General features: G+C 47.5%; 1 protein-coding gene across 1 annotated transcript in view; it reads left to right on the top strand.

The window, feature by feature from the left end:
- The window catches only part of mindy4 (MINDY lysine 48 deubiquitinase 4), a 204,321-nt gene that overhangs the window by 16,743 nt on the left and 161,715 nt on the right, over positions 1-25,863 (top strand). The window contains exons 2-5 of the mRNA XM_033040703.1: positions 14,130-14,249; positions 16,713-16,945; positions 22,617-22,887; positions 24,735-25,219. Of these exons, the coding sequence (XP_032896594.1) occupies positions 14,130-14,249; positions 16,713-16,945; positions 22,617-22,887; positions 24,735-25,219 (1,109 nt within the window). The remainder of the gene's footprint in view (positions 1-14,129; positions 14,250-16,712; positions 16,946-22,616; positions 22,888-24,734; positions 25,220-25,863) is intronic.

The raw sequence follows: 25,863 nt of genomic DNA, 5'->3' as shown, positions 1-25,863 counted from the left end.
TGAGCTACTCGCAATATTAAATTTTGTATAAAGGGATCTTTAGAAGCCCTTTTGAATGTAAAAATATACAACCTAACTTCTGCTATTTTCTTTATGAGACCCTGCGGCTGCTGACGGTCGCGGGTTTAAAGATTGATTTTTAAACTACTATAACTATTATTCAAGGCCTTTAAACCTAATAATAGCTTTTGCGACGGGGTCTTCCAGCGATTTTTCGTTAATAATTAACTAGGCTGAACATTTTCGATTGGTACAGCTTAGAGAAAATCGCGTTTTAAACCCGCCCCCTCTAAACGGCGCCAAAATCGCGCACAACCTCAGCGGCAGATATTCAACGACGCTTCAGGTAGGCTTTGCAACATACCTATATCATGGGGGTAATTAGCGTGAGTGCGGGGGGGGGGATAGTTAGTGTGTGTGATGCTGCGTGCCGCCTCCCCCCCCCCCCCCCCCCCCCCCCCCCCCCCCACAACCGCACGTTGGGGGAACAGACCCAACGGGTCTGCACTTGGTCTAGTTACTTCATATACATTTTTTGTAATGCTGTCATGCCACCCCCCTTTCTGAAAATCTTCGTACGGGCCTGCAGTACCCTAGCTTATGGAAGGACACAAAGTGCTGGGGTAACTCAGCGGGTTAGGCAGCATCTCTGGAGAACATGGATAGGTGACGTCTTCAAATTAAAAAGGATAAAGGTTGTTTTGGCAAACTAAAGTGATGAATTTCAGCATTGATACCTGCCACAGATGAGAGCTGGCTCCTGAGATTTGGAAAGTGGCCACATTTTCCAAGGTCTTGTTCATGGACCTATCTTGTCAGGGCTGGTTGATGGACAAACTCTGCTTTGTGCAAAAGGACACAAAGTGCTGGAGTAACTCAGTGTTTAAGAGAGAACTGCAGATGCTGGAAGTTGGACAAAAAAGCTGGAGAGGTGAGGCAGTATCCATGGAGCGAAGGAATAGGCGACGTTTCGGGTCGAGACAGTGGATCAGGTAGCATCTCTGGAGAACATGGATAGGTGACGTTTTGAGTCGGGACCCTTCTTCAGATAGAACATTATTATTGTCATATAATATGTTCAGATGTGCATTCAGATATATATTCACATTTAATAATGTTCAGAAAACACACTTTTTACAAGGCTAATGCTCTCTGTGCTTCAATGAAAGAGCTGACTTGGAGCGTGTACTTGTACATCATCATCTAGAACAGTACAACACAGGAACATGCCATTCGGCCCACAATATCTGTGCCAAGCATGATGCCAAAATAATCTAATCTCATCTGTTTGCACATGATCCTCCATTCCTTAAATATTCATGTCGATCTAAAGGCTTCTTAAATGCTGCAATCATATCTGAGTATACCACCACCCCAGGCAAAGTCTTGCAGGCACCCACCGACCCGCGTGTAAAAAAATAACTTGCCTTGCACATCTTATCTTATTATATACTTAAAACTCTGATCTTGGAAGTGTGTGGGTGTGTGTAATCACATCTGCTCGAAAGAACGACGCCCTAACGGTAGCATTTTTTCATATTCCGATAGAGATTTATCCCGTGGACTCTGAAATTGCCTCATCTGAAAAATTCATGCATTATTTCTCGAGTTATTAATCAAAATTTTCAAAAATCTGCTATAACTTAGAAAATAAAACGTAGGCTGATGACATGATTACGTCACCATGGCTGCACGCTGTGTTCACGCGCTGCGAGTGACGTCGCCCGGACGCGCCACTCGCAAGCCCATCCCGGGTGTTCACAAATATGAAAGACCTATGGAAAAAAAAACCCCCGCTGTCTTCTTGCTCGAGTGACGTCCCCCCCCCCCCCCCCCCCCCCCCCCCCCCCCCCCCCCCCGACCCCCCCCCCCCCCCCCACACTCTCCCCCCACCCCCCCGTTCTCTGGCCCTGCCTGCCGCCTGCAGCGAGGGAGCCAGTTGCGAGGGAGTATTGCGTTCGGGAACTAGCCCTCCCCTTTGATAACGCGCCCCCCCCACCCACCCCTCAAACTCTACCCCCTCCCTCTCTGCTCCCCATGCCTCCCGTGGGGGCAACGGGTAGGGGATGGGTGCGTTTTGCAGCCGGGAGCGAGGGAGTATTGCATTGGGGAACCAGCCCTCCCCTGTGACGACATGCCCTCCACCCTCAAACTCTACCCCCCCTCCCTCTCTGCCCCCCCGCTCCCTCTCTGCCCCCTTGCGCTCCCTCTCCCCACCCCTCTCCCCACCCCTCCCTCCCCTCCCCTTGAGAGAGGGAGAGGATAGAGAGGGGAGGGAGATAGGGATAAGGAGGGAGGGAGAGAGGAAGGAGAGAGGGAGGGAGGGAATAAGTGAGGGAGGGAGAAAAAAGGAGGAGAGAGGTAGGGTTGAAGGGAAAGGAGGAGGGAGAGAAAGAGGGAGGGGGAGGGAAAGAGAGAGGGATGACGGGAGGGAGTGAGAGGGGGGGGGAAAGGGGAAGGGAGAGAGAGTGAGGGAGGTTGAGGGAGGGAGAGGGAAGCTTCCAAAATGGCTTCCACATCATCTGGTGCTAAAAGCAGGAAGCAGCCATTCAAACAGCAGTATACAAAGAGATGGCAATGATTACACTGTCAAGTAAGGTGCGTAGAAGACATGTCAATTGGTAGCAAAGTTATGCATTCTTGTACTCTTACATGGGTATGACCACACATAAAAAAAACCATTTATTTCATCAGCAAAACACTGATTTTCAGGTACTAGAATATTGAAATGCTCTGACAAAACTTGGCAGCTCTGCCTAAGAGCCAAATCTAACTCTCTCTTGAAAGCATCCAGCGACAGCCCCCACTGCCTTCTGTAGCAGAGAATTCCACAGATTCACAACTCTCTGGGTGAAAAAGATTTTCTTCATCTCAGCCCTAAGTGGCCTACCCTTATTCTTAAACTGTGACCTCTGGTTCTGGAGTCCCCCAACATTGGGAACAAGCATTTTCTTGCATCTAGCCTGTCCAATCCTTTAAGGATATTATATGTTTCTATAAGATCCTCTCTCATGCTTCTAAATTCCAGTGAATGCAAGCCTAGTCGACCCATTCTTTCGTCATATGACAGTCCCGCCATCCCGGGAATTAACCTGGTGAACCTACGCTGCATACCTTCAATAGCAATAATTCCTTCCTCAAATTAAGAGACCGAAATTGCACACAATTTTGTGTGGTCTCACCAGGGCCCTGTACAACTGCAGTAGGACCTCTCTACTCCCAAACTCAAATCCTCTCGCAATGGCCAACATGCCATTAGGTTTCTTCACTGCCTGCTGTACCTGCATGCTCACTATCAGTGACTGATGTACAAGCACACCAAGGTTATGTTGCACCTCCCCTTTTCCTGATCTGACACCATTCGGATAATTTGCCTTCCTGTTCTTGCCACCAAAGTGGATAACCTCACATTTATCCACATTATACTGCATCTGCCCACTCACCCAACCTATTCAAGTCACCATGCAGCCTCATAGCATCCTCCTCGCAGCTCACACTGCCACCCAGCTTTGTGTCATCTGCAAACTTGCAGATGTTACATTTACCTTGTCTAAATCGTTAATATATATTGTAAATAACTGACGTCCCAGCACTGAGCCTTGCGGCACCCCTGCCTGCCATTCTTAAAAGGACCCGTTAACTCCTACTCTTTGCTTCCTGTCTGCCAACCAGTTCTCTATCCATGTCAATACCCTGCCCCCAATACCACGTGCTCTAATTTTGCACACTAATCTCTTGTGTGGGACCTTGTCAAATACTTTTTGTCCAGATACACCACATCCACTGGCTTTCCCTTATCCATTCTACTTGTTACATCCTCAAAAAATTCCAAAAGATTAGTCAAGCATGATTTCCCCTTCACAAATATGCTGCTATAACATATTTAATAATTGACTCAAGCATCTCCCCCACTACCGATGTCAGGCTAACTGGTCTATAATTCCCTGTTTTCTCTCTCCCTCCTTTCTTAAAAAGTGGAGTTACATTGGCTACCCTCTAGTCCACAGGAACTGATCTAGAGTCGAGAGAACATTGGAAAATGATCACCAATGCATCCACGATTTCTAGGGCCACCTCCTTGAGCACTCTGGGATGCAGACCATCAGGCCCTGAGGATTTATCTGCCTTCAGTCCCAACAGTTTACCGAACACTATTTCCTGACTAATGTGGATTCCCTTCAGTTCCTCCCTCCCACTAGATCCTTGGTCCCCTAGTATTTCAGGGAGATTGTTTGTGTCTTCCTAAGTGAAGACAGAACCAAAGCACTTGTTTAACTGTTCTCCCATTTCCTTGTTTCCCAATATAAATTCACCTGTCTGTGATTGTAAGTGACCTACATTTGTCTTCACTAATCTTTTCCTCAATGCGCTAGGTTGGGAGATCAGGTCTACACCCTCGCTTATGGGAGGACCATTCAGTAATCTGCTGACAGTGGGGAGTAGCTATTCCTGAATCGGGTGTTGCTTTCTAGCTTTTGTTCATGCTGCCCAACAGAACGGAAAAAGATGGATGGACCTTGATTATGTTGCCTGCTTTCCCGAGAACTAAGGGTCACAGTCTCAATACAAGTGCTTAGCCATTCACAATCGAGATGAGAAGAAAAAGATTGGTAGATGCTAAGTGAATCAGTTTGCTATTGGGTTTGTGTAGGCGTGTGGAACTGTGAAAAGATCAGCTTTGATCTTATTGAATTGTGGAACAGGCAGAAGGCTGTGTGGCCTATTTATATTCTTGTGTGTTTCTTTTTCAAAAGCAATATATGGTGAATGATGGAGATCTCAAATAAGCCAATTGGGGTGTCACGGTGGCACAGAGTTGCTGCCTAATGGGCCTGTCCCACTTTGTCAGATTTTTAGGCGACTGCAGGAGACTATGCAGTCGCCACATGTTCGCGGGTGGTTGCCGGGGAGTCGCCTTCATGGTCGTGAGGGGTTCCCGCATTCTGGGAACTAGTCGTGGCCTCATTATGGTCGCCGCAAATTTTTCAACATGAAGCCGCCATGAAGAGTAGCGAGAATTCTCATGCCGTAGGTGGGTCGCCAAGAGGCCATAGTGGGTTGCCAGGAGGTCGAAGGTTCTCGTAAGTTGTAGCCGGTGCTGACCGGTGAATTTCATTGGCTCATTGGGGGAAAAAAAAGGAAGCAGTAATTTTCAGAACCAAGGATAACCGACCGGTAACGTTAAATGTCTGCCGAGCTTCACAGCCGTGTATCTCTGGCTTCTTAAAAATTGTCTCCACTCCTTCTCCCCCCCTCTACCCCCCTCCTTTAAAGGACTTGCCTTACACTGTGCTTTAGCTGTCTTAATTACAGTGCCAACCTTCCTGTTCATCGCGGTATCACCTTGGCATTGCATCTTATGACTTTCACTCAGACCGCTCCCCCCGCTTGCCCTATCCCCCGCTTGCATATCGGGCTGGTGAAGGAAGCGATGTGTATGTGTGTATTCCACTCGTTCCAGTTGCCGGTTTTTCAGGCGACTACCGGCAACTTGACAGTCGCCTGAAAAATCGCTTAAGTGGGACAGGCCCATTACAGCGCCAGATACCCGGGTTTGATCCTAACTACGGGTGCTGTCTGTACAGAGTTAGCATGTTCTCCTTGTGACTGTGTGGGTTTTCCCAGGGTCATAGAGTGATACAGTGTGGAAACAGGCCCTCCGGCCTAACTTGCCCACACCAGCCAACATGTCCCAGCTACACTAGTGAGCGTGTCGGGTGGTTCCGCGAGCCGGAAGCCTCGCCAGCAGCTGTTTGTCCTATTGACTTTTTTTTTGTTTTCAGTATGTCTGTAAATGTGTTTTAGAGTGGGGGCGGGGAAGGGTGAAACTTTTAGTCACTTACCTTGGTGGAACGCGACTTTTCTCCTAGTCACATTTTCGCCCTCCCTCGCGGCCTAACAGCTTGGATTGGTGCGGCCTCTCCCGGAGTCGGGCCCAGAATTTCAGCAGCGGGCACAGTGCGGACTTTCCATCGCGGAGCCGGGTGATCCCTTGCCGGGGGTCGCCAGAAGAAGTGCTCTGATCACTGGCCCGCGGACTATAACATCCTGAAGCCACAGTCTGCGGAGCTTCTAGCCCCGGGTGGGGTGTGGACTTTCCATCGCGGAGTCTGGGATCCCTTGCCGGGGTTCGCCAGAGAAGAGCTCCGACCGCCGGCCTGCGGCCCATAACATCGTGAAGCAGCGGTCTCCGATAGGAAGCGGCCGATTCGGGACCTGCTAGCCACGGAGTGTCCGTCAGTCCCGACGTTGGAGTTTTAAGCATCCCGACGAGAGGGCCTGTACATCGGGCCGTCCATAGCGGCGACTGCGGAGGGTTCATGGCCCCGACCACGGGTGAACAAAGGAGGAGGACTGACAAAGTTATTGCCTTCCACCACAGTGAAGAATGTTGATTCCATTGTGGTGGATGTTCATGTTGTATTGTATTGTGTATTGTGCTCTTTTTGATTGTGTGGCTGCATGGTAAATCAAATTCCACTGTACCTTAATTGGTGCATGTGGCAATAGATGTGACCTTGAACTTGTCCCACCTGGCCATGTTTGGTCCATATCCCTCCAAACCTGTCCTATCCATATACCTGTCTAACTGTTTGTTAAATGTTGGGATAGTCCCTGCCTCAACTACCTCCTCTGGCAGTTTGTTTCATACACCCACCACCCTTTGTATGAAAAATCGACCCCTCAGATTCCTATTAAATATTTTCCCCTTCACCTTAAACCTATATCCTCTAGTCCTCGATTCACCTACTCTGGGCAAGGGACACTGTGCATCCGGTTTCCTCCAAATTCCAAAGTTGTACAGGTTTGTAGATTAATTGGCTTTGGTAAAAATGTAAAATTGCCCCCAGTGTGTAAGATAGTGCTAGTGTATGGGGATAGCAGGTTAGCGCGGTCTCGTTGATTCGAAGGTCCATTTCTACACTATCTCTGAACTAAATAGTAAATGCTGGAAATACTCAGTATGTTAGGCCGCATCTGTTGAGAAAAATTTGTTAATGAAAGCTCAGATGCAGGTCATTAACTTGGAATATTTTCTCTGTTGCCCTCTCCATAGATTTGCCTGTTCTGAGTGTTTACTGATTTTTGATTTGTTTTCAATTCTTGCTTATTTTCCTCAGTGCTTTATTTTAAGACGAGAATTCTGGAGGGACAGTGTAGCGGTACCTCTAAAAAGTTAAAAACCAGATTGATGTTCAGCATTAAATAGTGTTTTGTGGACTATTATATGCCTGCCGGCATTTTTTATCGACCATTATAGCACTGATTCCCTACCTCTGTGGACAACTTAGTGTATTTTGAGGAAATGGTCTTTTAGACAGACATTGTTGAATTGTATTGGACTCCCTGGAGAGTGATAAGGATAGTTAAACTTGACACACGGCAGTATAGACCCAGTGAAGATGAACTTGCATTTAGTGAGAATCAGGCCAAACGCTGTCAGGTTTAAACATGCACAGAGTGTTAATCTTGGACAGCAACATAGGATGGAAGTATAAAAACAAGCCAGGTGTGACATAAGAAGGAATTACATTCCAACTGAATTATAACTCATTATTATTTCATAATTCATTTCATTAGTGAATTATTTAATTCATTTGTTCTGTATCTCTCTATATCACCGTCTACATCTCTCTTCTCTTTCCCCTGACTCTCAGTCTGAAGAAGGGTCTCGACCCAAAATGTCATCTATTCCTTTTCTCCAGAGGTGCAGTCTGACCCGCTGAGTTACTCCAGCATTTTGTGTCCATCGTTGAATTATGACTTTGTATGGTACAGTTATAGAATCACTGTGTAGGATGGAACTGCAGATGCTGGTTTACACCGAAGATAGACATAAAAAGCTGGAGTAACTCAGCGGGACAAGCAGCATTTCTGGAGAAAAGGAATAGGCCACCCTTCGTTCCCGACCCGAGACGTCACCCATTCCTTCGCTCCAGAGATGCTGCCTTTGCCACTGAGTTATTCCTGCCTTAATGTGTCTAGCTTCGTTATAGAATCATTGTTATAGAAGGAGGTCATTTGTTTAGTTTAGAGCTACAGTGTGGAAACAGTCCCTTTGGTCCACCAAGTCCCTGTCAGCCAGTGATCACCTGTACACCAGTTCTATCCTACACGCTGGATGTGACCTGCAGCTACATGGAATGGCTGAGCAGTAGTGGAGGACACCAACGGCTATGCTTGGCCAGGCCGACCCTGGAATGCCGCCAGGATAATGGACCTTCATGGTCATGTTAAGAAATTCTGCACTTCCAACAACTGGGACTTGCAAATGGCATCTAGCCTGGTGATTGTTGTATACTGTTTCAGTGTACTTTTCGAAGCACACTTGTACTGTGTTTATGTATAGTAATACCTGTACTGAACTGAATGCAAAAATGAATTTCCCTGTATCTTGGAGCATACAACAATTTACAGAAGCTATTTAACCCACAAACCCACACGTCTTTGCAATGTGGGAGGAAATTGGAACACTTGTGGGAGCATTTTGGGAGGAAATAGAAAACCCACGCGGCCACAGAGAGAACTCCACACACGCATAGCATCTGAGGTCAGGATCAAACATGGGTCTCTGGCGCAGTGAGGCAGCAACTCTACTGCTGCGCCACTGTGCTGCACTATCGTATCTGTACAAATTGTTTGCAGAGCAGCGCAGTTAGTCCAAATTTCCTAAATAACTTGTATTTGTGCTTGAATAATGCAGTCCTTAATATTTATCCTTGGGATGTTCCAATGAGCTCAATCACCAATTAAGACTTTTGGCTGGCCTCATGGATAGGAAGGGAACGGAGGGAAGGGGTTTTCTGCAGGTACATAAGTGATGGTCTTGACATCATGTTCAGCACAGACATTGGACCGAAGGGCCTTTTCTCATGCAGCGCCATTCTACGTTTTATAAATACTATTTATTTTTACTTGAAAGATATTAAAAGCATCCAAATAAAATAGATAATCAATGGTTTTATTGATTTAGTGTTCAAGATGGCGGTGCTGCCTTAGCAGCTGCGGCTCGCCTGCAGTCCGTCTGTTTTTTTTCTTTTTTGTGTTCTTTTGTCCTGTTTTAGGTTTATTGTGTGTGTGGGTGGGGGGGGAGAAAACATGTTTTTGGTCTCTTATTTCGGGGGGATGCGACTTCTCTTGTCGTATCCCCCGTCTCCGTCTCCGCCTGCGCTGGGGCCTAATAGCGGAGCTGGCGGCCTCGGAGCTGGGGCAGCGGCGGCCCGCCCTCGGAGCAGGCAGTGGCTGCGGCAACCCGACCCCGGAGCAGGCAGCGGCAGCGGCGACCCGACCTCGGAGCAGGCAGCGGCAGCGGCGACCCGACCCCGGAGCGGGCAGCGGCAGTGGCGACCCGACCCCGGAATGGCAGCGGCAGAGGCGACCCGAACTCGGAGCAGGCAGCGGCAGCGGCGACCTGCCCTCGGAGCGGGCAGCGGCTGCGGCGACCCGACCCCGGAATGGCAGCGGCAGCGGCGACCCGACCCCGGAGCGGGCAGCGGCAGTGGCGACCCGACCCCGGAATGGCAGCGGCAGCGGCGACCCGACCCCGGAGCGGGCAGCGGCTGCGGCGACCCGACCCCGGAATGGCAGCGGCAGCGGCGACCCGACCCCGGAGCGGGCAGCGGCAGTGGCGACCCGACCCCGGAATGGCAGCGGCAGAGGCGACCCGACCCCGGAGCGGGCAGCGGCAGTGGCGACCCGAACTCGGAGCGGGCAGCGGCAGAGGCGACCCGACCCCGGAGCGGGCAGCGGCAGGGGCGACCCGAACTCGGAGCGGGCAGCGGCAGTGGCGACCCGACCCCGGCGCAGGCAGCGGCTGCGGAGACCCGACCCCGGAGCGGGCAGCGGCTGCGGCGACCCGAACTCGGAGCGGGCAGCGGCTGCGGCAGCGGCGACCCGACCTCAGAGCGGGCAGCGGCAGCAGCCACCAGACCTCGGAGCGGGCAGAGGCAGCAGCGATCCGACCTCGGAGGATCGGCCGCGGGCCCGATGGACGACATTGTCGGGAGCTCGCAGGTTGGTGACCTGTTCTCTGGAGCTCCCGCGACAACAGCTGTGTCCTCTGGACTGGAGGGCTGCAGCTTCGGCGGCTTCGACCACCCCGGGCCGCGAGGTTGAACCGGCCCGTTTGCGGAGCTTGGATTCAGCCGCGGGACTGACATTACTTACCATCACCTGGCGGGGTCACAACATCCGAAGCCTGGATCGCCTTGGCGCAGAGGGAGAATAAGAAGGGAAGAGACAAAGACTTAAGACTTTTGCCTTCCATCACAGTGAGGAGTATTCAACTCACTGTGGTGGATGTTAATTTGTGTTTTTTGTGTGTTTTTGCCATTTTCTACTATATGTAGGACTGCAAGGCAACGAAATTTCGTCCAGACCGCATGGTCTGAATGACAATAAAGGCTACTTTGACTTTATTGGTATATTGCCATGTGTGCAGAGATACAAAGCAAAACGTTTTGGTATGTTATCCAGTCAACTTAGAGCATGCATGGATATATTAGGAACTTAGAACTAGCTTTATAGCACAGAGAGCCATACGGCAAAGTTTAAAGGAAAGATGCAGGGCAACGTTTTTATGCTGCTTGGAACGGGGGGGGGGGGGGGTGTTTGGGGTGGTACAATGGTGAGCAGATACAATGGTGGGATGTATAAAACGTATAAAACGGAATGGAGGGATATGGAGTCTGTGCATGTGGATACAAGAAAGTCTTGGCATCATGTTCGGAAGAGACAATGGGGACCATTGGGTTTGTTTTTGTGCTGTACAGTTCTAAGTAACCATCATAGTGCAAAACCAAAGTCCGTAGTGCTGATGATACAAAAGTGGGTGGTTTTGCAGATAGTGAAGATGGTTGTGAAAAATTGCAGCAGGAGCTTGATCAATTGGCCAGGTGGGCTGAGGAATGGTTGATGGAATTTAATACAGAGAAATGTGAGGTGTTGCATTTTGGGACGTCTAACAAGGGCAGGACCTACACAGTGAGTGGTAGGCCTTTGGGGAGTGTTGTAGACAGGGATCTAGGAGTACAGATACATGGTTCCTTGAAGGTTGAATCGCAGGTAGATAAAGTGGTCAAAAAGGCGCTTGGCCTTCATCAGTCAGAGTATTGAGTATAGAAGTTGGGAGGTCATGTTACAGTTGTATAAGACGTTGGTGAGGTCGCATCCCACAACAGTATTGTGTTCGGTTCTGGGCACCATGTTATAGGAAAGATGTTGTCAAGCTGGATGTTGTCAAGCTACAGAGAATATTTACGAGGATGTTGCCAGGACTAGAGGGTGTGAGCTATAGGGAGAGGTTGAGTAGTCTGGGACTCTATTCCTTGGAGCGCAGGAGGAAAGGTGATCTTGAGGTGTATAAATTCATGAGAGGAATAGATCGGGTAGATGCACAGAGTCTTGCCCAGAGTAGATGAATCGAGGACCAGAAGACATCGGTTTAACATGAAAGGGAAACGATTTAATAGGAATCTGCGGGGTAATTTTTTCACACAAAGGTGGTGGGTGTATGGAACAAGCTGCCAGAGGAGATAGTTGAGGCAGGGAACACCCCAACATTTAAGAAACAGATAGACAGGTACATGGATAGGACAGGTTTGGAGGGATATGGACCAAACGCGGGCAGGTGGGACTAGTCTAGCTGGGACATGTTGGGCCGAAGGGCCTGTTTCTACACTGTATCACTCTATGACTATGAGAAGATTGCTCTTTCCATTTCACACCTTGCTTGCATTTATACAGCCTCTAATCCCATGTTACTATCCATGATTAATACTCGATGCATATTAAAGCCATAACACCATCAAATGTTAAGCAATTCATGAAAGGAAGGAGCCAAAGCAAGAAACTCCAGGCTAATTAGTCTAGCACCTGGCCATGAGAGCGGCATGGTGACGTAATGGTAGAGTTGATGCCTAATGGGTCTGTCCCACTGTATGAGCTACTTCAAGAGTTCTCCCCAGTTTCCCCTGATGCGAACTCGGAGAATTACGGTAATGGCCGCTCGTTGGTACACGGGGGTCTCGTGGACATTTTTCAACATGTTGAAAAATCTTCACGAGTCTTCACAAGCTTACCGCGTTTCCCGAGTAACTGCCGTTAACGTTACGAGCCGCTAAGAGACGTCCCGAGCTCCGACGTACTCGCTACATACATTCTACGTGCTTACCGCGAGTTTGATTTTTTTTTAAAACTTGGGATAGCTCTTGAATTACCTCGTACAGTGGGACAGGCCCTTTACGTGCTCGAGAGCCGGGTTCAATCCTGACGCTGGGTGCTGTCTGTATGGAGTTTGTATGTTCACCCCGTGACCTGGGTGGGTTTCCTCCGGGTGCTCTGGTTTCCTCCCACACTCCAAAGATGTACAGGTTTGTAGGTTAACTGGCTTTGGTTAAAAATTGTAAATTGTAAGGGAACCAAGTAGAGCTTGTCATGATTTTATGAAAGGTAAGAAGGCCCCGACCTAAATCATCACCCATCCTTTTTCTCCAGAGATGCTGCCTGGCCCTCTGACTTACTCCAGCACTTTGTATCTATCTTGTATTTGATAAACTGGTTCTTGATTTAAGTTAGAGAAACAGCATGGAAACAGACTCTTTGCCCACTGCGGTAACCATTAATCACCCCATCCGCTGGTTATATCCAACGCTCTGGGGACAATGTACAGAAACAAATTAACCTACAAACCTGCAGATTTTTGGAATGTGGGAGGAAATTGGGGCACCCGGAGAAAACCCATGCAGTTGCAGGGAGGACGTACAAACTCCATATAGACAGCACCTGTAGTTAGTAGTAAACCTAGGTCTCTGGTGCTGTAAGGCAAGAATTGTGCTGCTCAGAGTCATTGCCCAGGGAATCCCATGTGTAGGGAGTCTGAGCAGCCGAAGTAAGCCAATTCACACCTTGAGTCTTTAACCATCAAGGTGGACAGAGGGAGCCCATTGAGTTTTTCCCAACTCCTCCTACACACACAAGTCAGGAGAATGATAGAATGCTTTGCACTTGCCTGGATGAGGGAAGCAAAAACAATTCTCATGGAGCTCAACACTGCCCAGGTCAAAGCAGCCCACTCGAATGGTACCGTTCACCATCCTTGGCATTCATTGCCTCCACCATTGACGTGTGCATCATCATAAAATGCACTCCACTTACTTACCCAGACCGCCCCAATCGCGCTTCTCAAACCCTGACCTCTTCCACCAAGAAGGGCAATGATAGCAGGTGTTGGGGAACATGCACACCATCCTGACTTGGAAGTATATTGCCAGTCCTTTATCGCCGCTGAGTCAAAATACTGGAACTCCCTGTCTAACAGCACCATCGTAGAAGGATTGCTGTTATTAAATCCAAGAAGCTGACTACCAATTTCTCAGCAGATGGCTATTAAGTGCTGGTCTTAATGGGGCACTTGCATCTTAATGAATGAAAAAAGAAGCAAAGACACTAGGGCCATTCCAAACAATTCAGCAGTGAAGGTAACTAGGGGTTTGATCATCTGTTTTAATACCAAGTGCAGTGTTGTCATGTAAACTATAACGTACAAAATACAGTCAAGTCAAGTCAAGTTTATTCGTCACATACACATATGAGATGTGCAGTGAAATGAAAAGTGGCGTAACTGGTATAGTGCCAGAGGCCCGGGATCGATCCTGACCTCTGGTGCTGTCTGTGGAGTTTGCACATTCTCGCGTGAGTTTTTACTCCGGGTGCTCCGGTTTCCTCCCACATCCCAAAGATGCATGGGTTTGTAGGTTAATTGTTTTCTGTATATGGCCCCAGTGTGTCGTGCGTGGATGAGAAAGTGGGATAACATAAAACGCGTGTGAACGGCTGATCGATCGATGGTTAGCATCAACTCAGTGGGCCAAAGTGCCTGTTTCCTTGCTGTATCTCTAAACAAAACGTGAATGGATGATCAGTGGTCAGCATGGACTCGGTGGGTCGAAGAGCCTGTTTTACTGTATCTCCAAACTAAACTTACTTTGAGACTCAAAAATTGCAAAGGAAAGGTTCAGCTGATTCTAGATGATAGCTGTTATTAGTAATAGTCTACTTAAGCTCCAACATGATCATTAAGAAGAAATTTTTCAAAAAAGTGAATCATCATATATTATGCTCCTCCCCAGGGCTTGAAGAAGACGATTTCTGCCATGGACCAGGAACTTCCACGCTCAGAGGGCTGCATTAACACCCGCAACGAACTCAAGAAGGTGCTGCACCTCGAGCTGCTATATAAACAGAACAAGGTGAGTAATGCCCCTGTCCCACTTATGCCCCTGTCCCACTTAGGAAACCTGAACGGAAACCTCTGGAGACTTTGCGCCCCACCCAAGGTTTCTGTGCGGTTCCTGGAGGTTCCCGGAGATTTTTGAAAGTCTCCCTAATGGTCGAAAGTGGTTTCCGCTTCTTCTATGTTCCGGCGATTATTTCAAAAAATTCAAAACCGGCCGCGACTAAAAATAGGTTGCCGTTTAAAAATCGGTAATTTTTTCGTTGAATCCGGTTGCGATGCTAGTTGAAGGTGGTTGCCGGAGGTTGCAGGTAGTGGAAGATAAGACCTTTTTTTCACCCAGTTTTATTCCACCAGGGAGGTCTTATAGGTCTGGTAGAGTCGCTGCATCACAGCATCAGAGACCCAGGTTCGATCCTAGCTTCTGTACTGTCTGTAAATTTGTACATTCTTTCTGTGAACGCATGGGTTTCCTCCGGGTACTCCGGTTTCCTCCCACATCCCAAAGACGTGCAGGTTTGTGGGTTAATTGGCCTCTGTAAATTGCCCTTAGTGTACAGAGAATGGTTATATGAAAGTGGTATGACATTGAACTAGTGAACGAGTGATCGATGGTCGGCGTAGATTCAGTGGGCCAAAGGACCTGTTTCCAGTAACGTTTCCACCACTGATGTCCCCACTTAATTGTCAGTCCATATTCATGAAGACCTTAAAAAAAATTGTTATGGTGGGTAAATCAAGTTCAAGTTCAAGTGAGTTTATTGTCATGTGTCCCTGATGGGACAATGAAATTCTTGCTTTGCATAGCACACAGAACATAGTAGGCATTTACTACAAAACAGATCAGTGTGTTCATATACCACAATATAAATATATACACACATAATCAAATAAACTGATAAAGTGCAAATAGCAGATAATGGGCCACCAATAATCAGAGTTTTGTCCGAGCCAGGTTTAATAGCCTGATGGCTGTGGGGAAGTAGCTATTCCTGAACCTGGTTGTTGCAGTCTTCAGGCTCCTGTACCTTCTACCTGAAGGTAGCAGGGAGATGAGTGTGTGGCCAGGATGGTGTGGGTCTCTGATGATACTGCCAGCCTTTTTGAGGCAGCGACTGCGATAAATCCTCTCGATGGAAGGAATTTCTCCAATAAATCCTATAAATCCTATAACTCCACTCCTATAAATAATATAGAGCAACACAGGCGGAAGTCACTCAGGCTTTTGTGCCAATGTCAACTATTTGAAAAAAGCTACTCAGTTAGTTTCACCCTAAGAAAACCCACATGGTCACAGGTAGAACGCACAAACTCCGCACAGATAGCACCCATAGTCAGGATCAAACCAGGGTCTTTGGCATTGTAAGGTGGCAACTCTACCGCTGTGCCACTGTATTGCCCTATTAAATCTGCCTTCACCACTTTGTGGCCTGACCCAAATGTGGCACATCCATTCCCTCCACAGATGCTGCCTGACCCACTAAGTTATTCCAGCACTTGTGCTTTGCTCATGCTTCCAGTATTTGTGGTTCCTGTGTCTCCATTGCAAAATGGGATGTCCCATGCACCAAGTCATGTTGACTCTCCCTAATCAGCCCTTGCATTTCCAAATGAAATAGATCCTGTCCCTCAGAATCCCTTCCAGTAACTTTCCCACCACTGATATCCCCACTTATACCAATTTCTAAAATGTCATAGAGTCATACAGCACAGGCCATTCAGCCCAACTCGTCCATTCTGACCAAGATGCCCATTTGCCCATAGTCCCATTTGCCCACATTTGGTCTATATCCATTTCAAGTCTTCCCATCCATGTACTTGTCCAAGTGTCTTTGAAGTCTTGTTATTGTACCTGCCTCTACTACCTCCTCTGGCAGCTTGCTCCATATACCCACCACCCTCCGAATGAGAAAGCTGCTTCTCAGGTTCCTATTAAATCTTGTTCAAGAAGGAACTGCAGATGCTGGAAGATCGAAGGTACACAAAAATGCTGGAGAAACTCAGCGGGTGCAGCAGCATCTATGGAGCGAAGGAAATAGGCGACGTTTCGGGCCAAAACCCTTCTTCGGACTGATGGGGGGTGGGGGGGAGAAGGAAGGAAAAAGGGAGGAGGAGGAGCCCGAGGGCGGGGGGATGGGAGGAGACAGCTCGAGGGAGCTCGAGTTTTCTTTTAGATGCTCCTTAAACTTCAATGCCCCATCTAGGCTTCTCACACTTGAATGCAAGTAGATTCTGGAGAAAACCTACACAGGTCACAGGGAGAAGGTACAGACAAGCATCTGTAGTCAGGATCAAACCCGGGTCTCTGGCGCTGTAAGGCAGCAAATCTACCACTGTGCTACTATGCCGCCCCTTTTCCAAGTTCCAAGGTATAAATGTAATTAAGAGATCAATGAACATTTCACAGCTCCTTGAACATTCTTAACACTCCAGTGTTAATGATTGGGTGTGCATTGCATGTTTTTCAAATGTTTTTCAGGCTCAAGTGGTGCCTCTCAAAACAATGCTCGAGATAATAACCAAATACTTCTTGGAAAGTTCTGAAAATACAAAGAATATAGCGCGGGACAGTTTTCGAGCGCCAGCTATCGTAAGTCAGAGAGCCACGTCAGTGCGTTTTGACAAAACCTTCGTAAATATCTACGACCTCTCTGATGAAGACAAAGGTGGGGGCGTACCATTTCATGACCTAAATAAAATGGATGCTTGCAGGTATGACACACCTAGTACTGAGGCATAGTAATCACTTTGCAATGCTGGAAAGGTTGCTGTTGCCGACTTAATGTTTGTAGTCTAAACTTTATAAATGCTTTCCTGAAATCTAAGGTCATCCCTCGGCCCTCCATGCCCCAGTGAAAATAATGCTGGCCTAGACAATCTCTCTTTATTACCCCAGCCCTCAATTCCAGGCAACACCCAGGCAAATCTCTTCTGCTTTCTCTCTATTGCTACCACATTGTTCCTATAGAATGGCACCCAGACCTGTACACAATGTTTAAGTGTGGTCTAACCAATGTCCTGTGCAGCTGAGCATGGCGTCCCTTTGTCTATGAAGGAAAACGTACCAAATGGTTTTCTGTGTAGGGTGGATTTGAAGGTTGTAGGTGTCATAAAGGGCCTGTCCCGCTTACACGATTTTTTTGGCGACTTGCTGGCACCCGTCATAGTCGCAGCAGCTGGCCGAAAATGTTCAAAATGTTGAAAATCCAGCGGCAACCAGTAAAAGGTACGACTCTTTGGGCGACTATTCACGACCAAACAGGCCTCACCCCGCAACAAATCGCGTAAGTGGGACAGGCCCTTAAGATCGATTCTAGACGATTGTACATCAATTGCCACTCACACTTGATGCAAGATGACATTGATTGCAGAGACCAACTATTTCACATTTCTTTAAAAAAAACATTTTGCGACATCCCTGTAAATCTACACTCCACCCTCGCTCATCTTACCACTCGCCCTTCCTGTACTACAGGGAGCAGAATTGTACCTGTGGCCTAATTCATCTTTTCAACCATTCTATCCTGACCTCCCTGCTCTTGTATCGTTTGGCCAGGGCACAGAATACAAATATCCCTTATATTGTCTGAACCACCTTATTTTTCCCGGTCTTCCATCTTGTGGGCACACATTTCAATAGCTCCCTGCTCTTCCATCCACCCATTCATACGCCCTTGATCATTGCAAGATCATTTGGTAACCGGTGGAAGTTTGGGGGGAGGGGAAATACAACAGGAGCCTCGGTCAGCTATGTAGAGGTCCATAATCCCGCTTGGAGTGCATACTGTCGTTGTGTCCTTGGGCAAGACACTTCACCCACCTTTGCCTGTGTGTGTCCTTGGGCAAGACAATTCACCCACCTTTGCCTGTCTGTATGGAAGTAATTGTGTGAAGCACTTTGGGGTCAATGCAAGTTGACTAAAAATGTGCTATATAAATAAAGATATTGGGTTTTCTGTATTGAATCATTTACCATCCTACTGAGTATATGTGTTGTGCTTCTGCTATTGGAATAACTTAAGTCACACACTGTGATAAAGATCCAAAGACTTTATTAACGTTACAGCATAGGTAACTTCATCTTAGCACGCTTTCTGTTAAACTAGTGGGCGTAGCTACAAAGTATGACTCATAACATGAGTGACACTGATCTACATCCTCCCTCTTAAAGGATTAAATGTCAGTACAAAGCCATTGATTAAATAAGGCATGCATAGCAATTGATAATAAGCTGGAGGAAAGTCAAACATAGCTCGGGTACTTCACGGTAGACTTGCAAACATGACCAGCACGTGTGCGATAAAGACCATCTCCGTTTTTCCCCACCGGGGACAGAGCCGGTGACTTCACAGGTGAGGGAGACTGAACCAGCATTGCCGGTGATGAAACAGGGGACTGTGGTGCAGGCGGATCAACAACCCACTTCTGGCAACGCAGCCGTTCCAGAAGTGGGTTGTTGTGCTGGTGTAGGCAGTTCAATGCCGCTGGACATGGACGGAAGTACACTTGTCCGGTCTGGATAATACAGAGGTGGAGCTGGCTCATTCATAGGCAGGATATGTTGTCTGTTACCCCTGTAGGTGCCGCCATCGGCACTGACCAGATATGAGCGTGGCTCAGAAGCAGTTCCAGAAATTACATCGATACGGTCATGGCCTTTTTCAGTTTGCAAATTGGTTAATGATGGCAGCGGCCTACTTATTTTGTCATACCACTATTTTTGAATGTCACGTTTTTGTTGTAACCTGGACTGGACTTCCGATGGTGGAACCACCTGTGGGATCAATGCCTGATCCGCCACAGGCACTGTGGCTCGGATCTGCCTCGAAAATAAACGTTGAACAGGTGAACCCAGGCTCGCGGGAGATGTTGCGTAAGTTGAGTAGATCCATGAACACGTCGGAATTAGCTCTGTATGAACGTTCCATGAGCTGTTTGGCACTCTTGACAGCCTGCTCAGCTAGTCCATTCGACTGTGGATATTCAGGGCTGCTGGTTATGTGGCAAAAACCCCATAGTGCAGCAAACTCCTTGAAATGTTGGCTGGTAAATTAACTGCCGTTATCAGATAACAGTATGCACGGAGCTCCGTGGTCTGCAAAATGGCGAGCAAGCTTCGAAACTACTCCGCGAGAAGTGGGCCTACTAAGAAAATCAATGTCAAACCATCCAGAATACGAATCGACAAGTACCAGGCACTGCTTGCCATGCCACTCAAATATGTCAGTTGCCACTGTAGACCACGGGAGTGCAGGAGCCGGATGTGAAAGAAGTGGTTGCTTTTGTTGATGAGGTGCCAGGCTGTTACACACTGCACAGGATGCCACATTCTTGGGGATATATTCGGCCATGCCAGGCCAGTAAAACATGTTTCTTGCCCGTAGGACGGTAGCTTCAGCGCCTGGGTGCCCTGCGTGGACAGCGTTAAAATACTTGCTGTGCAGCGAAGCAGGGACTACAGCCTTGTGTCCTTGTACAATAATGCCATCCTGCAGCACTAGCTCATCGCGGACGGCAAAGAAAGGCTGAACTGGCAGCGGAACGTTGTAGTGTTTGTCTGGCCAGCCGCGCATAATGACGGAGGCATGCAACCGTAAAGTACTGTCAGCAGCAGTGTGAGCAACCAAGTCCTCCATACAGGATGTGAGAATAAAAGACACAGTCATTACGATAAAGTCATCATCTGGAGAGGGCAGATCCTCGCAGGTCTTCCGAGGTGCGCGCGAGAGAGTGTCAGCCAGGTGCATACCCTTACCACGTTTGCAGGTCAGAACTATGTCATATTTTTGAAGCTGCAGCAGCATGCGCTGTAGGCGCCCTGGAGAGGCATAAATCGGTTTGTTAAAGATGCTGATCAGAGGTTGGTGGTCAGTTTCAATCGTGACCGTTTGTCCGAAGATAAAGTCATTCCATTTCTTGCAGGCGAAAACAACCGGCAACAGCTCTTTCTCAATTTGATCATATCGTTGTTCTGTGTCAGTCATAGTGCGTGAGGCATAGCCAACAGGCTTATTGCCGCTACCGTCATTTTGAAGACATGCTGCGCCTAGTCCGTGTTGTGAGGCGTCATAAGTCAGAGTGACCGGTCATTTAGGATCAAAGTAAGCGAGAGTAGGAGCACAAGACATCTGCTGCTTAAGAGTGTCGAACGCCCTCTGCTGTTGCTCGTGCCAGGTCCAAGCAGTGTCTTTATGTGTAAGCTGGCGCAACGGGGCTGATATTTCACTGAAGTCCGGAATAAATTTGCTCAAGTAGTTAACCATGCCAAGGAATCTTTGTAGACCGAGCACGTCTGTTGGTGTTGGAAGCTCGTTGATAGCACTGGTTTTCGCCAGATCAGTTCTTAGGCCATCTTTAGTGAACACATGGCCTATGTATTTCACCTCACTTACCTTGAATTTACATTTTTGAGGGTTTAGCTTGAGGTTAATGGCGATCCAAGACCTTCGTCAGATTAGCATCGTGTTCTTCGACATTTCGTCCCGCAACGAGGATGTCATCCACTCCAATGGAGCATGGGTAACCTGCAAACAACTGCTCCATAGCTTGTTGAAATACTTCACTAGCAGAGTTTATGCCAAAGGACATGCGAAGAAATCTGTAACGCCCGAATGGTGTGCTGAAAGTGGTAAACTTGGAGGAGTTGTGTTCGAGTGAAATCTGTCAGAATGAACTCTTGGCATCTAGTACTGTGAATACAGTTGCCTCTGCCATCTGTGCTGCAGTTTTGTCCACAGAGCGCATGGGAGGTCGTTTAATGGCTGTGTTTAAGTCCATAGGATTGATACAAATCTGTATTTCGTCTTTATTCTTCTTCATTGCCACAACCATGGTGGAAACCCAATCCGAAGGGTCAGAGATGGAAGCAATCACACCTAGAGACACCATTCTGTTTAGTTCATTTTGAATACGGTCCCGCATAGCATGGGGAATCTTATGAGCTGGACGAACAACTGGAATTACCTCGGGGTCAATGGTGATTGTGTACCTAACAGGCAACCTGTCGTCAAACAAAGTTCTGTATTGTGTCAGAATATGTTGGCTTAAATCACAGGTTGTAGTCAGATGACAAACAAGGGCTGAAAGAGACAAGTCCCATGTCTTGACATGCGTTGGCACCCAGCAGAGACGGCACATCCTCACGAACAACATAGAAATTCAGGTTGTGGACACGTGAGTTAAGACAGCAGCGTAACTCAACTTGACCGATAGTCAACTCAACTGGACTTCCTGCAAATGAGAGAAGGGAGGCAGCCGTAGGAGTGACAGTCTCTGTTTTTCGTAACTTTTTAAACACAGCTAGACAAATCACATTGCATCTGGCGCCGGCCGGTATCTACTTTGAGTTAAAAATTCTTGCCATTAACAGGCAAAGCGACCTTGGGGTCTAGTTGTTTATGCATTAAATCAGACAAGGAATGTACATCGCCAGGAGCCTGCAAATCCGTGGGAGCTGGTTGAGAGCATTCTGAGAGCAAGTTTTCATGGCCAAGTGAATTAACAAATTGCCTTGTTTGAACTCTGTTACTATGTGAACTACAGCATCTGAAGAAATGATTTCTTTTGTTGCAAAATCAACATAATTTTCCATACGCTGGGCAACGGTCACGAGCAAGTGAACCCCCACAGTTAAAACAATTGTCTATTAATCTCACGATAGAGTTGTCGGGCACTTGAGGAGAACGACGAGAGATTTGATAAGACATTCCGGCAACATTAATTTCACGACCAGCAGAGTGCCCTAAAACTTTTGTATGAGCGTCAGCCATTTCAGCAATGCAACAGCGGTTTTCAGCAGTCTTAGAGTAAGCTCAGCATCTCGCAGTAACTCATCGCTTATCATTGCGGACACCATAGACCAAACGGTCACGGACTAGGCCATCACATATATCCCTGAAATCGCATCGATTGGCAATGTGCTTCACACCACCGTTCTGCAAGGTCCTCGTCAAACACCAGGATCTCTGGTTTTCTGAGAGCAGAAGCCATAGTAATGGAGAAAATACCGGAGAAAACAACAAACCAAAATAAAAGCAATATAATTAAACAAGGAGTGAGTCCGTTCACTCTGACACCATGTTGAGCTTCTGCTGTTGGAATAATTTAAGTCACACACTGTGTTAAAGTACCAAAGACTTTATTAACGTTACAGCATAGGTAACGTTACTCTAAAAGTGAGAGAGCAACGGCAGGGAGGCTTTCTATTAAACTAATGGGAGTAGCTACAAAGTATGATTCGTAACATGAGTCACTGATCTACAATATGTGACGAGTATTTGTACAGTTTTTTTTAACTTTGAATATGTCTATTATTATGAATAAAGTGTACTTTTGGAAAAATAAATCCTTATTGCAGCTGGCCACTATTCTGTTTTATTCCTAGGTTCACCAATGATTCAACTAGTTTGGCCTGTATGCCTTCTTCTAAGCCTTTACAGAGTTCACTCAAGAAGAAGGATCGATCTCCAGGTGGTAACGGATGTCCTTCAGGAGGTGAACCAGGACACCTTCCCCTGAACATCCTGTCACAAGATTCGAGCAGGGCTGGCGTGTTTCCCATAGAAGCCAGAGTATCAAATATGGATCAACAGAGATCTCGGTCCACTCGCGTAGTACGTGGCATGATGACTGGTCCAGTCCGCACCGTACAGGAGGTGGGTCACCAGCTGATCCTTTCCAACTTTCATGTGGATTCCAGAATGCAGCTCATTTCTTTTGGTAGACACAAAATGCTGGGGTAACTGAGTGGGACAGGCAGCATCTCTGGAGAGAAGAGATGGATGACGTTTCCAGTCGAGATCCTTCTTCTGCACCTGCAGTTCAATCTGCAGTTCCTTCCTACTTATTTCCTTTGTTCTTTTGTCCTGCCCTGTATTGATTTTGAGGGCAAGGACTTGCAATACAAGTTATCAACAGGATTTGAACTCTTAGAGTTATTGTGCAAATAAAGAACCAAGGTGTAGAAAGGAACTGCAGGTGCTGGTTTATACCAAAGATAGACACAATGATCTGGAGTAACTCAGCGGGTCAGGCAGCATCTCTGGAGGAAAGGATGAGTGACATTTCGAGTCGGGATCCTTCTTCAGGCTGAAAGTAGAGGGGAGGTAACTTGAGGTTAGAAATGGGGTCATTAGCATTCTTTAGTGCTTTTAACAAACTCATGAGATCCCAAAGTACTTTACAGCTTACAGTGGGATTTCTTGTGAAGTGTGAACACTGTTGAAAGAAACATGGAAACAAGGGTGGCACAGTGACGCTGCTGGTAGAGCTGCTGCCTCACAGCACCAGAGACCCAGGTTTAGTCTTGGCCTCAGGTACTGTCTGCGTGTAGTTTGTACGTTCTCCCTGTGAACACGCGGGTTTCCTCCAGATGTGATTTCCTCCCACATCCCAATGGGTTTGTAGGTTTATTGGTCTCTGTAAAATTGCCCATAGTGAGTAGGTCGTGATTGTGAAAGTGGGATAAAATAGAACAAGTGTGAATGAGGGATTGATGGACATCATGGACTTGGTGGGCAGAAGGGACTGTTTCCATGGTGTATCTCTAAATTAAAAGTAGGCAAACTGCTGCAACATGTTTTGTGGCAGCAATTAAATCATTTAAAACTATTACATGTGGACCTGATGGGCCGAAGGGACTGTTTCCAAGCTGTTTCTCGAATTTAAACCAAATTTATAGTATGGGTCAACGCTACCAAACTCGGTTATTGTTGTCCCTCGCAAAATGGAAAGTCCCCCCCAACGCGAATGCCAATGTAATCTTGTGTGCGGTACCCTCATATAGTTAGAGCCATAGAGTCATACAGTGTGAAAACAGGCCCTTCGGCCCAACTTGCCCATGCCAACGAACATGTCCCATCTATACTAGTCCCACCTGCCTGTGTTTTTTCCCATATGCCGCTAAACCTATCCTATCCATGTACCTGTCCAAATGTTTCTTAAACGTTGTGATGGTATCTGCCTCAACTACCTCCTCCGGCAGCTCATTCCATACACCCACTACCCTTTGTGTGAAAAAGTTACCCCATATGTTCCTATTAATTCTTTCCCTCCTTGCCTTAAACCCATGTCCTCTGGTTCTCAATTCCCATACTCTGGGCAAGAGACACTGACTGTGCATCTACCCCAAAGATAGACACAAAATGCTGGAGTAACTCAGCAGGACAGGCAGCATCTCTGGAGAGAAGGAATGGGTGACATTTCGGGTCGAGACCCTTCTTCAGACTGAGAGTCGGGAGAGGGAGACACCGAAATAAGGAAGGGTAAAGTGCGAAAACGAGACATGAAAGCGGTTGGAAATCAAAATGTGGAATAGATCATAGTTAGCTTGGTGACAACAAAGTATACTGAGATAAAATGTAATCAGGGGGACAGTCCGACTGGCCAGAGCACTAGAAAGGGGGGAGGGATGGAGAGAGTGGGATACCCTTTACTTGAAATGTATTCTACATTTTCCTTGACCTTCATCCCCTTTGATGTACAATTTTGCAATGTTGTGCAGGACTCCTCCAAAAGGCGCCTCAGCAAGCGAGGCTCGGGATCCAACTTGATGCTGCACGTGGTGGAGAGCGACGTCGACAGCGGCCTGAAGGGCTACGTGCGGCAGGCCAGCGCCCCATGCGAGAACGCCGCTGGCTCTGACTGGTTGCCCGCCGCCTCCACGCTGGTGAACCACATGACGGATGGCACGTCCTCTCCGGACTACCCGCCGATGAAGCCCTCCGGCTACTACCCAGGTGGCCGCAGCGGCCAGAAGCCCTCGGACATCCGATGGTACCAGGAACCCGGCGACGATGTTGGCGTGGAGAGGCAGCCCGAGCGACCCCGGTGCCTGACCCCCAGCGGACTCGAGACCAAGCTGCCCCCCAACGCGAATGCCAATGTGCCTGAGAGGAGCAGGAAGGTGAAGTTTGCACCAGAGTGCATGAACATTGAGCACAAGGCGAGAGACAACAATGCCCCGAATGTGGAAGAACTACATGTCAGGTATGCAACATGTGCCCTCAATCTACTGTACCTGCTGACATTGAATCTCTGCACAAGGGTTTGCTTGATTGTAGGCTCGAGCCCTGGTTCATGGCGATAGTGTCTCAGAAGCAGATAACTGCTAACAGGGCACATCGACAGGAGTAGGTTCTCTAGCCTTTACTCTGTTTTGCGTTCATCGTGGAAGGTAGTTTTAGGTCACAGGGTGATATCAATGCGTGGTTTAGGTTGAGGTTTATTATCGAAATACAGTGAAAAAACATTATTTTGCATGCAATTCAATTGAATCAGATAATCCTACCATATCAAAACCCATAGAGAGGTGTTTGGTCTATGGGTCTATCAAAACTCATAGATCATCCACTCGTAGCCAGTTCATAAGTTCTAGGAGCAGAATTAGTTTCGGCCAATCAAGTCTACTCTGCCATTCAATCTTCGCTGATCTATATTTCCTTCTCAACCCCATTTTCCTGCCTTTACCCCATAACACCTGACACCCTTAGTAATCAAGAATCTGTCAATCTCCGCCTTAAAAATATCCATTGATGGTCTCCACAGCATCTGTGGCAAAGAATTCCACAGATTCACCACCCTCAGACTAAATAAATTATTCCTCATCTCCTTTATAAAGGTATGATCTTTTA

The sequence above is a fragment of the Amblyraja radiata genome, chromosome 2 (assembly GCF_010909765.2).
Source record: "Amblyraja radiata isolate CabotCenter1 chromosome 2, sAmbRad1.1.pri, whole genome shotgun sequence".
NCBI classification, from domain to species: domain Eukaryota; kingdom Metazoa; phylum Chordata; class Chondrichthyes; order Rajiformes; family Rajidae; genus Amblyraja; species Amblyraja radiata.
This window is presented reverse-complemented; position numbering and strand designations above follow the sequence as displayed.